General features: G+C 35.1%; 1 protein-coding gene across 7 annotated transcripts in view; it reads right to left on the bottom strand.

The window, feature by feature from the left end:
- Nucleotides 1–17,934, bottom strand: part of CNTLN (centlein) — a 328,541-nt gene that overhangs the window by 243,393 nt on the left and 67,214 nt on the right. For all 7 annotated transcript variants that reach the window (XM_067744463.1, XM_067744465.1, XM_067744462.1 and 4 more), the window contains exon 3: nucleotides 1,399–1,483. In XM_067744463.1, coding sequence (XP_067600564.1) covers nucleotides 1,399–1,483 — 85 coding nt within the window. The remainder of the gene's footprint in view (nucleotides 1–1,398; nucleotides 1,484–17,934) is intronic.

The raw sequence follows: 17,934 nt of genomic DNA, 5'->3' as shown, positions 1-17,934 counted from the left end.
ATTGTCATTTAAGAAAGTCAACATTTTTTATAATGTTATGCTATTACTATCTAGACCTGGTAAACTAAGCATTCCCTAAAGCATTGCAAACTTAATGCCAAAGGATATCAAAAAGAGTGCCAAAATCCATTCCCCTCCACAGAACAGACCTGTGACTGAGGAAGACATTGCTCAGCCTGGATCTACATTTTCCCAAATCCCCTGAATCTTGCGGTGGCCATGACTGGTTTTTCTCAATGAAATGCTGGTACAAATGATGTTTGCCACTTCCAAGTCTTAACATTGTATTTATTAGGCAGCTTAGACTAGCCTAATTAATATACGAGGCATATGGCAATAATTATCTATATTAAAATTCATTTGGATATTGTTTGATATTCGAGTGGCAAATACAACTGTTTTTCTCAAAATAAACTAAAAAGTTATTTTTAAAATTTTATCACTATAGCACCAATTATGACATTTTCATAAGGAAAATACAATGCTGGAAAAGGTATAAATTTCAAATTTATATGTCATATAGGAATCTATATTCAATTTTAGAACAAGTTTATATGGATGTAGAGAATGAACAAATTATTTAATCTTTTACCTACATTAACTTCCATTTTTAGTCCTTTAATAAAACAACTTAATAACAATAACCAACCTTTGATGAAAGTTCTCATGATTGTTTAATTGGCTAGGAAGGAAAATAGAGTAAGAAGTCGGAAGAGCATAGGTGCCAGAAAGAACCTTCATTTATCTAGAAAATACAGATAATTTAGCCTATAAAGAGCTACTGGGTATAAAATAAATTTAAATAGTATATCATGATATAGGCCATTCTTAAATTTCTTTCACCTTTATTTTTAAGATGTTAATACCTTGAAGATTATTCCTGGAAGCAATGACCACATGAATTTTTGTAGTGATAATATACTGAGTACATAATTACATATAATTTAAAATATATAGTTATATATAATTGTATAATTACAATTATAGAATTGCATAATTTGAAAATGCAAGTTTTCAAAAGATCAAAATAGAATCATCCCAGTTGTTAAATCAGATCTTTTCTACAAATTAAACCGTTTTAAAATTTCTAAGTTTCAGAAGTGAATGATAATTGCTAAAAAAAAAAAGCAGATTTCAACAAAAAGTGATTGATAGTTACTACTATAAAATTACAATATCATCTTAAGAGTTTTATTGTATATATAACATAGTCTATTAATTCAGAAAACAAAGAATAACTGACTAAAGTACTATAGTAACCTGACTATAGTAATAGCTTGACATAAAGACCCTGATATTCTTTATGAACATTATTGCAAAAAAATTTTTTAATATTTGTAAAGACCTACTACCTGGAACAAATATTATAAATTTAGTATTTTCTGTTGTAACACCAACCTGTTCCAATTCTTCTATTTTAGCATCCTTGACTTGCAGAATTTCTAAAACTTTTCTGTCTTTTGCTTCAGATTTCTGTTTTTCTCTAGAAACAAAAAATATATATATTAAAATTTTATTAGTCATAATTTGTAGCCAATTCTTTAAATTTTCACATCCTGATAATGAGTATCACATTAAAATATAGAAAATTAAATTATCAGAAGTTGACAGCCCTTTCAGAATTCATCAGAAACCACATGGCAAGTGACAACAACTTACAACTGCTGACAACTAAGACAACTTCATACTAAAAAAAAGTTTGGTTTCTATATTTAGATGTATTACAAAACATATTAAAACACATTTGATCTTGATTATAACAGCCACTATATCATAAATTTAAAATAATTACTGAATATGTCAATATGCTCTTGTTAATGTAAACGCTTTATATATGCAATTATGTTAAGAATAAAATAGTTATCATTTTTAAAGTAAAAGCCTCAAAAGAGAGAAAACTAAAGACTTACTAATAACCAACATTAAATAAATGGGGGGGGACTTCCCTGGCGGTCCAGTGGTTAAGACTCTGCACTTCCAATGCAGTGCACACAGGTTCAATCCCTGGTCGGGTAACTAACATCCCACATGCCGTGGGGTGTGGCCAATAAATAAATAAATAAATGGGGGAGAACTGTATTGGGTGTTCAGTTATATATATTTTTAAACTTTAAAAATAGGTAAAATAAATGAAATCTGTACCTAAATCACTCATGAATCACAAAGTATACAGGTAGGAAGAAAGAAAGAACCCTTATTTAAGAAAGAGTGAGATGAAGCAAAGGAGTTTAGAAGGCACAGGGGATATTAGAATTAAGAGACACCAATCATAAAAGCATACCACTGCTGGTGACCAAGATGGCAGAGTAGGAAGACCCTGAACTCACCTCCCTCCCTGGACAACATGAAAATTACAACTACTTATGAAGCAACTATTTATGAGAGTAAACTGAAGACTAGCAGAAAAGATACTCCACAAATAAAGACATGAAGAAACCACAGTAAGATGGTTAGGAAGGGTGGAGACACAATATAGTCAGGATCCTCACTCCAGGATTGGTGGACCCCAACTGGGAGGATAATCACAATTTTAGAGGTCTTCTCCAAAGAGCAAGGGATCTGAGTGCCATGTCAAGCTCTCCAGCCCAGATATCCTACACCAAGATGATGATACCACAGAACATCTGGCTTTGAAAACCAGTGGGGCTCATGTTCAGGAGAGCTGGAAGCTACAGGAAACAGAGATTCCACCTTTAAAAAGCATGCACAAAATCTCACATAATCCAAGTTCCAGTGCAGAGGCAGCGGTATGAAAAGAGTCTGGATCAGATCCACTTGCTGGTCTTGGAGAGCCTCCTGGAGAGGCAAGAGGCAACTGAGACCCCCTGGGGGACAGAGATGCTGGTGGCAGCCATTCTGGGGGACTTGTTCTACTGCAATAACACCAGCACTGGCAAGTACCATTTTGGAATCCTCCCTCTACCCTACTAGCACCAGGGGACTTGGCACCCACCTGTGGGCTAGCACCAGCTGTAAATCACCCCAGGCTGCACAGACAGCTATGCAAGGACCCAGCCCCAGGCTCCCTTGGGCATACAGCCAATGACACAGAAAACCTACCTTTTTCTCCAGCAGGCCTACAGCCACTGCATGAGGCACAGCCTCACAGCCAGTTGGGCCAGGGGCCAACTCTGCCTAACAACATATCCACAGTAGTTGGCCCCACCACAACAGAAGGGTACATGCTGCCAACATAAGGAGAACCCCTAGAGCACAAAGCTCTGGTGATGAGAGGGGAGTGTGCTACTGGACCCCATGGAGTGTCTCCTACATAAGGCTACTTCTCCAAATTGGGAAATGTAACTGACTGACCTAACATACAGAAATAAACATAGAGAATAGGGCAAAATGAGGAAACAGAAATATGTTCCAAACAAATAAATAACACAAAACCTCAGGAAAAAAAAAAGAACTAAACAAAGTGGAGATAAACAATCTCCCTGAAAAAGAGTTCAGTAATGATCAAAAACAGGTTCAATGAACTAGGGAGAAAACTGGATGAACACAGTGGAAATTCCAACAGGAGTTTAAAAATATAAAGAAAAACCAAACAAGAGCTGAAAAATACAATAACTGAAATAAAAGATACAGTAGAAGAAATCAACAGTAGATCAGATGATACAGAGGAAAGGATCAGCACCTGGAAGACAGAGTAGTAGAACTCTCCCAAGCAGAAAAGAAAAAAAGAATTTTTTAAAAGGAAAATAGTTTAAGAGACCTTTAGAACAACATCAAGCATACTGACATTTGCATATAGGGGTGGCAGAGGAGAAGAGAGAGACAAAGTAGCAGGGAACTTATTTGAAGAAATAATACCAGAAAAATTCCTTAACCTGGGGAATGAAACAGACATCCAAGGCCAGGAATCATAGAGACTCCCCAAAAAGATGAACCCAAAGAGGTCCACATCAAGACACATCATAATTAAAATGGCAAAAATTAAAATAAAAGACTCTTACAAGGAGCAAGAGAAAAGCAACCTGTTAAGTACACGGGAACTAACATAGGCTATCAGCTGACTTTTCAGCAGAAACTCTGCAGGCCAGAAGAGAGTTACACAATATATTCAAAGTGATGAAAGGAAAAAGTCTACAACCAAGAATACTCTACCTGGCAAGGCTATCATTCAGATTTGAAGGAAAGATAGAGTTTTACAGACAAGCAAAAGCTAAAAGAGTTCAGCACCACTAAAATGACTTTTCAAGAAAAGTTAAAGGAACTTCCATAAGCAGAAAAAAAGGCCACAACTAGAAATATGAAAATTATGAAAGAAAAATCTCACTGGTGAAGATAAATATACAGTAAAGGTAGTACATCAATCACTGATAAAGCTAGTAGGAAGGTTAAAAGACATAAATAGTAAAATCATCTATATCCATACTAAGTAATTATTATAATATGTAAAGGATACAAAAAGAAGTAAAACATGACATCAAAAACATTAAATGTGGGGATGGGTGGAGTAAAAATGTAGGGTTGTTAGACTGTATTGAACTTAAAGAGATCACCAACTTAAATTAATCACATATATATAGGTTGTTATATATGAACCTCATGGTAAACACAAATCAAAAACATATTCCAAATACACAAACAAAAAAGAGAAAGAAACCCAAACATAACATTAAAGATAGTCATCAAATCATAAGGGAAGAGAGCAAACAAAAGAACAAGAAGAGAATGAACAAAAAAGACCTACAAAAACAATCCCCAAACAATTAACAAAATGGCAATAAATACATAGCTATTAAATAATTACTTTAAATGTAAATGGACTAAATGCTCCAATCAAAAGACAAATAGTGGCTGAATGGACAAAAAATAAGTTCTATATCTATGCTGCCTACAAGACTCACTTCAGATGTAGATACAGACTAAAAGTGAGGGGATGGAGAAAGAAATTCCATTCAAATGAAAACAAAAACAAAGCTGGGGTAGCAATACTTATATCAGACAAAATAGACTTTAAAGACTGTAACAAGAGACAAGGAAGGAAATTACATAATGATCAAGGGATCAACCCAACAAGAAGATATAATAATTGTAAATATACATGCACAAAGCATAATAGCACCTAAATACATAAAGAAAATATTAAGAAACATAAAGGGAGAAACTGACAGTAACACAATAACAGTAGGGGATTTTAACACAGCACTAATATCAATGGACAGATCATATAGACAGAAATCAATAAAGAAACACTGGCCTTAAATGACACGTTAGACCAGATGTAATTAATCAATATATATAGAACATTCCATCCAAAACTGACTCATTAAGAAAAAAAGAGAAATGGCCCAAATAAATAAAATCAGAAATGGGAAAGGAGAAGTTAAGACCAGCACCGTAAAAATACAAAGGATCATAAAGGTTACTGTGGACAATTATATGCCAATAAAATGGACAACCTAAAAGAAGGAGACAAATTCCCAGAAATATACAGACTCCTAAGACAATCAGGAAGAAACAGAAAACATAAACAGACCAATTAACAGTAATGGAATTCAATCAGTAATCAAAAGACTCCCCACAAACAAAAGTCCAGGCCCAGGCAGCTTTACAGGTGGATTCTACCAAATATTTAAAGCAGAGTTAAAACATAGGCTTCTCAAACTATTCCAAAAAACTGCAGAGGGAGGAATGCTTCCAAACTCATTCCACAAGGCCAGGATCACCCTGATACCAAAACCAGACAAAGACAAAAAAAGAAAATTAGAGGATTTTTTGTTGAAAATCCTCAACAAAATATTAGCAAACCAAATTCAACAATACATTAAAAGGATCACACACCATGATCAAGTGGGATTTATCCCAGGGATGCAAGGATGGTTCAATACCCAAAAATCGATGTGATACACCACCTTAACAAACTGAAGAATAAAAATCATATGATCATCTCAGTAGATGCAGAAAAAGCTTTTGACAAAATTCAACACCTATTTACAATAAAAACTCTCCAGAATGCGGAAATAGAGGAAACTTACCTCAACATAGTAAAGGCCATATATGACAAACCCACAGCCAACATAATACTCAAAGGTAAAGAGTTGAAAGCATTTCCTCTAAGACCAGAAACAAGACAAGGATGCCTACTCTCAGCACTTCATTCAAAATAGTATTAGAAGTCTTAGCCACAGCAATCAGACTAGAAAAATAAATAAATAAAACAAATCCAAATTGGAAAGGAAAAAGTAAAACTGCCACTGTTTGCAGATGGCATGATACTATAGAAAATCCTAAAGAAGCTACAAAAAAAACTTAGAACAAATAAATGAATTCAATAAAGTTACAGGATACAAAATCAACATACAGAAATCAGTTGTATTTCTATACACTAACAAGTAACTATCAGAAAGGGAAATTAAGAAAAAAATCCCATTTACAATTGCATCAAAAAGAATAAAATACCTAGGAATAAATCTAACCAAAGAGGTAGAAAACTCATACTAGGAAAACTATAAGACACTGATGAAAGAAATTTAAGGTGACCCAAATAGATGAAAAGATATACCACCATGTTCTTGGATTGGAAGAATCAATGTCGTTAAAATGACCATACTACCCAAGGCAATCTACAATGTAATACCTATCAAAATACCAATGGCACTTTTCACAAAACTAGAACAAATAATTCTACAATTTGTATGGAAACACAAAACAACCCTGAATAGCCATAGCAATCTAGAGAAAGAAGAACAAAGCTGAAGGTATCACACTCTCTGATTTCAAACCATAATACAAAGCTAGAGTAATCAAAACAGTATGGTACTGGCACAAAAACAGACACATAGACCAATGGAACAGAATAGAACTCAAAAGTAAACCCACGTTTATGTGGTCAATTAATCTATAACAAATGAGGAAAGAATATGCAATGGGGAAAAGTCAACCTCTTCAATAAATGGTATTGGAAAAACTGGACAGCTACATGCAAAAAAAAAAGAAAAAAAAAATCTAACTGGACCACTTTATCACACCGTAAAAAAAAATCTCAAAATGGATTAAAGACTTAAATAAAAGACCTGAAACCATAAAACTGCTAGAAGAAAACCTAGGCACTATGTTCTCTGACATCAGTCACAGCATATTTTTTTGGATCTGCCTCCTCAGGCAAGGCAAACAAAAGCAAAATTAAAAAATGGGACTACATCAAACTCAAACACTTTTGCACAATGAAGGAAACAATCAACAAAACAAAAAGGAAGCATACTAAATAGAAGAAGATATTTACAAACAGTATATCTGATGATAAGGGGTTAATATCCAAAATATACAAAGAATTCATACAACTGAACACCAGAAAGAAAAAAACAAAAAAAAAAATGATAAAAAATAGGCAGATGACCTGAATAGACATTTTTCTAAGAAGACATGTAGATGGCTAACAGACACATGAAAAGATGCTCAACATTGCTAATCACAAGGTAAATGCAAATTAAAACCACAATGACGTACCACCTCACACCTGTCAGAATGGCAATCATCAAAAAGACAACAAATAGCAAGTATTGGTGAGGATGTGCACTGCTGGTGGGGCTGTAAACTGGTGCAGCCACTATGAAAAACAGGATGGAGGTTCCTCAAAAAATTTAAAAAGTTTAAAATAGAACTGCCATAATGATCCAGCAATTTCACTTCTGGGTATTTACCCAAAGAAAACAAAAACACTAGTTCAAAAAGGTATAAGCATACTAATGATCATTGTAGCATTATTTACAATAGCCAAGGTATGGAAGCAACCTAAGTGCCCATCAGTAGATGAATGGATAAAGATGTGGTATATATACACAATGGCATATTTCTTAGGTATAATAAAATGAAACCTTGCCATTTGCAACAACATGAATGGATCTAGGAGGACTTATGCTAAATGAAATAAGTCAGACAGAGAAAGACAAATACCATATGAATTCACTTATATGTGACATCTGAAAAACAGAAGGAAAAAAAAAAACACAAACAGAACAAGACAGAAGAAGACTCATAGATACAGGGAATAAATAGGTAGTTGCCAGAGAAGGAGAGGGAGGCAAATAGGTGAATTGGATTAAGAGGTACAAACCTCCAGTTATAAAATAAATAAACCACAGGGATGCAACATACAGGATAAAGAATAGGGTAAATAAGAGTGTAATAATTTTGCATGGGGACAGTTGATTACTAGACTTATCATGATCATCCCATAATGTATATAAATGTTAAATCATGATGTAGTCCACTTGAAACTAATATAATATTATCTGTCAAGTATATTTCAATTAAAAAAACAAAAAAAGCACACCACTAAAGGAGATAGATGCAGATGGCATAATAATACATTAAAAATTTTTAAATTAGATTTCCAATAAGTTAGCATAGTAAGTTCACACTTTGAGGCTCTTCTATATTCTCTAAATTACAGTATTAATAGAAAAACATAAAGCACAAAAAATTAAGGAGACACAGTCACACCTGAGGATCACAAACTAAACAGAAGTACAATGCTATGAATGGGGATGAAGCTGCTGTCTGCGGTCCAGATCCAGATGCAGGCTAAGGTGGAAAGGAGGCTGGCTCCTAGAGACAACAGGGAATAAACATGTCCTGCTCAATAAGTAGAAGCATAGCCAGGCCCATTGTTTTAAACCAGAGACTGGGGTGGAATTCCCATCACCTGAAAGAAGGCTGAAAAAACTTCTGCCCATCCTTGCCTGGAATTAAGGCTTACATGAAAGTCTATAAAGGCAAAAGTTTATAGATACAGCATCCAATCACAGGCTGAGCCAAAGCACCCCACAGCTCATGTACTAAGTATAGTAAATCCTCTGTTGTACTGTTGGCTAAGAGCCCCAAACTACCAATATAAAACCTATTTCAGGATGGGGGGTTGCAGTGACGGTGACAATTTAGTGACAATAACAAAATTTCTAGAGAAAAAAGCATTAGAAAAGGAGGAGTAGTGGGGAAAGAGGATGAGAACCGTAACAGCAACCCTCTCACACAAGATGGGACCACAGACAAAAAATCCAAAACACATTAAGGAAAAACATGCTCTACACACAAATACAAAACATGCACACACTAATGCAATAATGTGAAGCAATCATTCTAGACAAAATGAAAACATTAGAACACTCTGAAAAAGATTTTTAAATAAGTATCTTTAAAGACATAAAATAATGATTAGAATTATAAACAAAAACATGAAATAAAACAAAAACAAGTAGATCTAAACAATCTGTTAGAAACCTTGAAAATACGGGACTTCCCTGGTGGCGCAGTGGTTAAGAATCTGCCTGCCAATGCAGGGGACACGGGTTCGAGTCCTAGTCCGGGAAGATCCCACATGCCGCAGAGCAACTAAGCTTGTGCACCACAACTACTGAGCCTGTGCTCTAGAGCCCACAAGCCACAACTACTGAGTCTGTGTGCCACAACTACTGAGCCTGCGTGCCACAACTACTGAAGCACACGTGCCTAGAGCCCGTACTCCGCAACAAGAGAAGCCACCGCAATGAGAAGCCAGTGTACCACAATGAAGAGTAGCCCCAGCTCGCCACAACTAGAGAAAGCCCTCAACAACGAAGACCCAACGCAGCCAAAAATAAAATGAATAAATTTTTTAAAAATAGAACTTCATTAAAAAAAAAATTTTGAGGGCTTCCCTGGTGGCGCAGTGGTTGAGAGTCCGCCTGCCGATGCAGGGGACGCGGGTTCGTGCCCCGGTCCGGGAAGATCCCACATGTCGCGGAGCGGCTAGGCCCGTGAGCCATGGCCGCTGAGCCTGTGCGTCCGGAGGCTGTGCTCCACAATGGGAGAGGCCGCAACAGTGAGAGGCCCGCGTACCACAAAAAAAAAAAAAAAAAAAAAAACTTTGAAAATAAAAATTATGATCAACGAATCAAAAAACAATTAAATGGGTTAAGCTCAAAACAGACACAAGAAGAGAATTAGTGAAAAGGAGGATAGTAATGAGGGATTTATCCAGAATACTGCATAGAAAAACAATGAGATGAAAAATATGAAGCCACAGTTAAGACATGTAGGTTTTAACTGGGATACTCCAACATATGCCTAAAGAGTTTTAGAAGTAGATAATAGTGGGATGAAAGATAAAGCAATATTTTTAGGAGATAATTGCTGAGAATGTTACAGAAATAGAGTTCTCGGACTAAAAGAGTACCTAACAAAATAAATACCAACCCCAAAATCCATATCTACATTCCATCAGAATTTACTGAGCACTCATATGACAGGCACTCTCTTAGGGACCAGGGATACTGCAGTGAACAAAATAAACCAAGTGGTTGCCTTCATGGAATTAACATTCTAGTTTATGGATATTGAAAATAAATGATAAATAAGTGAATACATAATATGTTAATTGGCTATAAGTATAATAAGGACAGTGAACTAGGGTAACAGAGAAAGAGATGCTTAGCTTTAGAAAACTGGGGAGTAAAAGGAAGGTTGCATGTTGCTACTGAATAATTAACAAATAACTGTCCTTAAAGGTGGTATTTGGGTAGAGACTTAAAGGAAGGAAGTGAGAGACATGGAGCTCTCACAGAAGAGTTTTCCAAGCCACGGGACCTGTAACAAGTGCAAAGCACTGAGGCAAGAGCATAACTCAAAGAAAAGCAAACTTAAACTGACTCTAGTCCCTCATGCAAGCGCATGCCCTAGAGATAGCAGTTTGCAGAGTCACAAGTAAATTTAAGTCCCTGATATGACTTCCCCAATAGCCCTTGATTAGTAGTCTCCCCTGCCTTCCAATGCCTTTCCCTTATGTGCCCCTTAGATAAGACACCCTGTGGGGCTTACCTGAAAGTACTCCACCCATAAACTTTAATAAAGGCATGTACCCCAGGTCTGTCCTTCTCTGTCTGCACTCTGCCTTGATCTCCCCGTGTTGTCCCTTGAAGCATGCCAAGTACTTCCTCCAGGACCTCTGAGTAATAAATTTTTCTATTTCAATTTCTCTTCTGGTCTGTTGTTGAACCATGGCTCACCATCCACAACCCTGTGCTCTACTTAACAAGTATTAATTTAACAAATTTATAACAGCTACCAGCTGAGAGTGAGAATGAGAAACAAAGTGTTAGAAGTTGGGAATTCCCTGGTGGTCCGATGGTTAGGACTCGGCACTCTCACTGCTGAGGCCGTGAGTTCAATCCCTAGTTGGGGAACTAAAATCCCATAAGCCATATGGTGTGGCTGAAAACATTTTTTTTTAAAGATTAAAAAAGAAGTTGACAAGTGAGTAAGCATAAAATAGTCTTCTAGGATACTGGGATAGTAAGTGAGCCAGAAAACCAAAAAAAAAAAAAAAAAAAAAACAGGACGACTACCAGGCAGTACTAAGCACTGAGGTTAATGGTCATAAATTTACATAAGACCAGTCATCATGGTTCAAAGTTTTTCTCTAGCCATGGTCAGCCCTCTGGATGTAGGCACACAGTAGATGAAGAGTTGGAATAAACAACGTTTGAAATTCCACAAACATGTTATGTCTACTAATTTTACTGTTTGCACTTTATCCTGCTTTATTATTTTATTTCCTCTTTACCAAGCATTATCAGCACATTTAATGCATGATCACAATCCACTGTCTTCAACCAGGCTTTCTTTTTATTTGTTTCTTTTATTAACAGTGAAACTAAATATACTTTCAGAAATTAAAATGCCTTTTCCCCCCTAATTTGCCATTGCCTGTCAATGTATCTACTATTTTATATCTTACTATTTTTACTGATCTATAAAACTATTTTATATATTAAAATACATATTTTTTATCACTTGTTACTAACATACAATTTCAAAATATCACTTGAAGTTTTAATTTACCATTATAAAATCATAACTATTGAAAAAGAATACTACATCCATTTAAGGTACAGTTGACCCATGAACAAGGCAAGTTTGAACTGCATATCTACTTATCTGCGGATGTTTGTCAATAGTAACCACTACAGTACTATAGGGTCCATGGTTGGTTGAATCTGTGGATGCAGAGATACCAAGAATATGGAGGCCAACTATAAATTATACAGGGATTAACCCCTGGTTGCTCAAGGGTCAACTGTATATGGATCAGGAGAAAAATAACTTCAAATCCCAAAGGGTAGGGCATGACTGGGTTTAGCCAAGGACAAAGACCCAGGTTGAGACAGCCAAGATATTAATTCCAGTCAGAAACTTCCTCTGTAAATTCCTTCCTGAATATACATGAATCTATTTTTAACTTCCCAGGAATTAGTTTAATTTACGAGGATAAAGTCTTTCTAATCCACTCTTTTGTAACAAGCCTAAAAAATACCAACTCTTGTCAAAATAAATTCTGGTGGTCCTTTTAAATGAGATAAGGATAAAATTAGACTATAGGCCACAAACCCCAAACAAAAGCATTATTACAGCTTCCAAATTAGCTTGGTACCAGAGCAATTATCTCCTACGATGCAAGTATGTACACACCTCATACTCTAATCCAGTGCTACTCAGTGTGGGTCATGAAAGAAATAGCATCAGCATCACCTAGGAACTTGTTAGAAATGCACCATCTTCCTCCCACCCTGAAGGTAGAAACTCCAAGGGTACAGCCCAGCAATCTGTGCTTAACAATAAGGTGCTATGGACTGAAAGTTTCATACCCATATGTTGAAGCCTTAATCCCCAATGTGAGGGTATCTGGAGGTAGGGCCTTTGGAAGGTCATGAGGGTAAGGCCCTCATGAATAGGATTAGTGACAGAGAGATTAGAGAGAAAGATGATCTCTCTCTCCATCATGTGAGGATGCTTCAAGAAGGCAGCTGTCTACAAGAGAGCTCTTACAAGGAATGGAGTTGGCAGGCAACTGGATATAGGACTTCCTAGCCTCCAGAACTATGAGAAATAAATGTTTGTTGTTTAAGCCACCCAGTCTATGGTATTCTGTTATAGCAGCCCGAACTAAGACACAAAGCCTCAAAAAATTCTGATACATACTAAAGTCTGAGAGTCACTGAAATAACAATAACTGACACATTTCTCAATAGATTAAGGTAAATAATATAATACTGAAAGTATAGGTCATAAATGAAATATGAATCTTCATATAAAATATAACCTTCAAAAATACACCTCAATGATATATTTTATAACAAAAAATTCCAAAATTCACTACTATGTTATAGTTTTGAAGTTGAAAAAAAATCACAATTCAAACTCTATATAGAGATTTGTTCAGCAGCTCCTCCTGGTGGTATGGAATATCTAATATTTTCTTAACAGAAAAATGCCCCCAAGAGAAAACAATGCTACAATATGAATACACTATTTTTTACTTGGAATAACACAATGAAAAAAATTGCTTTGAGTTTAAAAATCACCAACCTATCTTGTCAATTCAATTAATGTATAGTCTATGTATTTACAAGATATTAAAAAAAGGTTCCTAAAAATAAAGACACTGTCAAGAAGTTGATGATGATCAATGACTGAGAAAAACTCCTGTTTAGCTAATTAGAACCACTGATGTGCAATAATGATGCGAGCTAAGAATATCTGCAGACTTCTTTAGGATGAAAAATGAAGTGAAGAGAGGCTGTCAAATTTGTACAAGTTTAAAGCTCCAATCACTTTTCCCAAGAGTACCACCCATTTAAGCATTTAACATTGCTGTACTTAGCCACATGAATTACCATGCTAACTTTCTGCCATTTTTCTAGACTCAAAAATCTGAGAAATTATTCTAAATCATTAAGAAACAAAATTTTATTGTGTTATAGACCATGCCATATATTATACAATATGACAGGATCATACTTTCTGGGTTTGAGCCCATTTTTAATGAGATGTCAAAAATGAAATATTAGAGTCTAAAAGAAACATTTAACCATAAATGAGGCAATGATATTGGTCTGAATTAGAAAACAAAGAAAATAAAAAAGCAAAACTTACTGAAGTTGATTATTCTTAATTAACAGTAATGCACAAAATAAACATTGTACTAACATTTTCTTTCATTTAAGAACAGAATCTATTAAAATGTACATTTTATTCTTATTAACGGCTTTCCATTTAAATACATTCTCAATTTCTACTATGCGTTAGGACTCTAGAACAGTAACACTTACAAAAATGGAAGTTTAGGGAAATGAGAATTATACCATTACAAATTATTTATTCTTTTATCCACAAAATGTTTTATAACTATTTTCCTATTTTGAGTATGTATAATAAATTACTAGAATGGTATCTATGAATAATGTAATAAGAAAACTCAAAAAAGAGAAAAACCTGAAAACTTAACACAAATATTTTTCAAACATTTATTCCACAGTAAAAACAGCTATAGAAAAATCTCTTAATATTCTGAATGAAAACACATTACTAAGTCAACAGATCCTAATACACATAAAACCTCTGGTATAAAATATTTTAAAGGTTCAAGTATACTTGAAACATCTATTTTGGTCTTAAGATCACAACTTAATATTTATTACATAATCCAGAATGTCTAACTACTGTATTTTGTTTTTCAATATAAAATATATATTTAAACTACAGGTGAAAGCCAAAACCTGTGCTAGAAGAGTCAGCCTGAGACATGAAAAATTATTCTTTTTTTCCCTGTTCAATCAGGTAGCTCCAAATTAGAACAAAGAAGAGAATTAGGCTACAACATCTGAATCTGAAAAATTATGGAGTACTGATGAACTCTTTAAACAAAGAAGTGATAACTTAATAGAACATAACAGTTTAGATTTGATACATGACTAAATAATATACCATTGTTTCAGATATCCTTATTCATTTAACATCATTTCTAAGTACACAAAGTTGAAACTCAAAATCTTTTCTATTTTATAGTTAGAAATTAAATGACTCTATTTAGTTCCTGATTTTCCTGTTCCTTTTTTTTTAACCGCATGTCCAGTTACTTCTGCATATACTCAACATTTATTATCTAAAAAATCCATAAAAGAATTGGAAAAGATTGTGTATTATATGTCTTTAGTAATTGTGTAAATATTTTTTACCCAGAATTGAGAAGTCTCTTACAGTGTTCAAAAATGTCAGCACTTCAGAACAGACTGTTTTAACATCTGCACATCACCAGGGTTGCCCCAAAGGATTTTTAAATGATGCCTGCCTGTGCTGAATAAAGTGCTAACTTGCACCTTGCATTTCAAACTGTGTCCTGAGCAGCCATCCAGTTGGTACAACACCAGCTGAATTCCCACAGGCCACTGTTCACTCAGGCTTGACTGCAATTATCATGTCAATATTTTGTGCTCCGATATGCAGATATGCACACATGAAAGTTGCATAATACCTCCTTCTCCATGGAATGTTGACTTATGTTCAATGTTCTGGGAATTTTTAATGAAAGCAGACATAAACTTTCATCAAATGAAGACAATCACAATTATTTTCTCTTAAAATCAAAAATTATATTTCTGTGTCACCTTCTGCCATGCATACAAAGGCTAATTTTTTAAAGTAATTATGCTTTACTACAATTTCACAATTCTTTAATTTAAAGGTCTTCGTAAAAGTTAAAAGACTATCTGTCAAGCTTCCTGCATGTATAGTAAGAGTTCAAATGTGTTTCTTCGTACTTTATTGCATGTTCTTTCACCTTAAACAGTAGAGTGGCTCCAATTAAACACCTTTCTGTTAGTCCCTTTGACCATCTTGCCAGTCATCCACATCGCTGCCTAGGCATTCGTGGCTGTTGCAACAGGAAAAGTGCTCAGCAAAAATATATTTATGCTCTGTGTGGAGCTGCCTAGCAGCACTGCTGCCAGATGGAAGAACTCTGGCAGCTATACTTCTGTGGTCTCCAACCAGCCATGCTACCACCATGTTCCAAAATGCAACCCTTTTGCAGGCTGTGTTAGCTTAATACACATGGGACAGTGTACAACTATACAGCAGCTGTGCAACCCATGTGTTTAGGAGTGGAATGGAACAGGAGGGAGGTTTTCCCAGTCATGAGAGTATATAATATAACCTTATAACAACAGCCTGCTTATTAAGCACCTAAACTTTAACTATAAACATAAATATGAGATAACCTCTCATCCTCTGTGAGGTTAAATCCTTAAACAATAGTATTTCAAGGATATAACATGCATACCTAAATAAACATGCAATAAATACTAAAAATCATCTTACTTTTTAAATTCCTTTTATGGTTATCATTTTTCAGGACTGAGTTTTCATTTCAAGAAAGAAAGAAAAAGAGAGAGAGAAAGAATCCTTGAAAATAGAAGAGCAAAAGAAAACAAGTATTGAGAAGCCTATCACATTATAAGTATAGAATGTTAAAAGGAAAGCAAAACGTGTTTTCAAGATTTATACAAAGATAAGGTGTTTGGATGTAAAAACAACTAGGAAAATAAAGCAATTTCTGTATAGGTTTCATGTGAAAATATAAATTAAAAAGTAAAAAGTATTAATTTTGGTAAAATCTAAACATCTTCAATTTGAGGTTTAGATACATTTTTGAGTTTGAGTTTGAGTATGAGTTACAATATACACTATTTTAAGAAGTAAAAGATTTAATATTAAAGAATTATTAAACATCAAAAAGGAGTTACTTTTGGAAACCTATTATTTACAAGATGCTAACTGGCTTTTCTCAAGACTCTCCAAAAACAAACATAAAACGTATTTACACTATAACATGAGATGATGAATATGATGATTATAATTACTATACATTGATTAACTCAAAACAACTCATTATTCTCATTTCACAAAAAGAAAACTAAAGCAAATAAAAGTAATTATTTTGCCTCAATTCATACAACAAGCAAGTGGTGGAGCCAAGGTTCCAAACCAAATGGCCCTGTTTACATAGATGTGTTCTTTTTGTTTTTTCTTTTTTTTTTGCGGTACGCGGGCCTCTCACTGTTGTGGCCTCTCCTGCTGCGGAGCACAGGCTCCGGACACACAGGCTCAGCGGCCATGGCTCACGGGCCTAGGCACTCCGCGGCATGTGGGATCTTCCCGGACCGGGGCACGAACCCGCGTCCCCTGCATCGGCAGGCGGACTCTCAACCACTGCGCCACCAGGGAAGCCCCATAGCTGTGTTCTTAACCAAGAATCATGAAAAATAATTTCTTTACAGATATGAGTTCAATATTAAACAAGTTTCAATGAAAGATGTGTAAATTTTTCTCTAACAGTCTTTACACCTGTTAAATATTGACTCAGATTTTTTTACGCATAAAGATAAAAATATTCACCTTCTAGTTTAGAGTGTCTTCTGGAATGTCAGAATTGCCTGTGAAGCTGTTTTAAAATGCAGATACCCCAATCTCATCATAAACCTTGATAAATCACAATATCATAGAGGTTATGAGTAAATTACAGCTCAGAAACCTCTTAAAACAAATGCATCTACAACTCAGTAAAGACAATATTGATATAAATGCCTTTTCTCTATCTATTATAACTCCTCAATGATTAAAATTAAATATGACATTCCTTACACATCCCTGATCAAAGTTTTGACCACTTGAGAGAACTTTTTAAGTATCGATGCCAATTTTGAGTACCTACTACAGGACAAGATTTTAACTAGATGCTTTTCCAATCCCTCAACAAACTCTTTTTAAAATCCTTTTAACAGATGTGGAAACTGAGGCCTAAAGAATTTAAGTACGGAAGGCATGGAAATATTTGCAATTTAAACTCTAATCTGTATGACTTCTAAGTCTGTGCTCTCAACCATCTGTTAGGGACTGGAAGTTTGTGTGCCCCCAAACTTCATATGTTGAAATGTAATCCCCAATATGATGGTATCTGGAGGTGTGGAACTGGGAAGTAATTAAGTTATAAGAGTAGAGTCCTCATGAATGGGATTGGTGCCCTCACAGGGCAATGAAGAGACCAGAGCTCTCCTTGCCACATGAGGATATAAGAAGTTGGCACCCTGCAACCCAGAAAAGGACTCTCAC

The sequence above is a fragment of the Pseudorca crassidens genome, chromosome 7 (assembly GCF_039906515.1).
Source record: "Pseudorca crassidens isolate mPseCra1 chromosome 7, mPseCra1.hap1, whole genome shotgun sequence".
Taxonomy (NCBI): domain Eukaryota; kingdom Metazoa; phylum Chordata; class Mammalia; order Artiodactyla; family Delphinidae; genus Pseudorca; species Pseudorca crassidens.
This window is presented reverse-complemented; position numbering and strand designations above follow the sequence as displayed.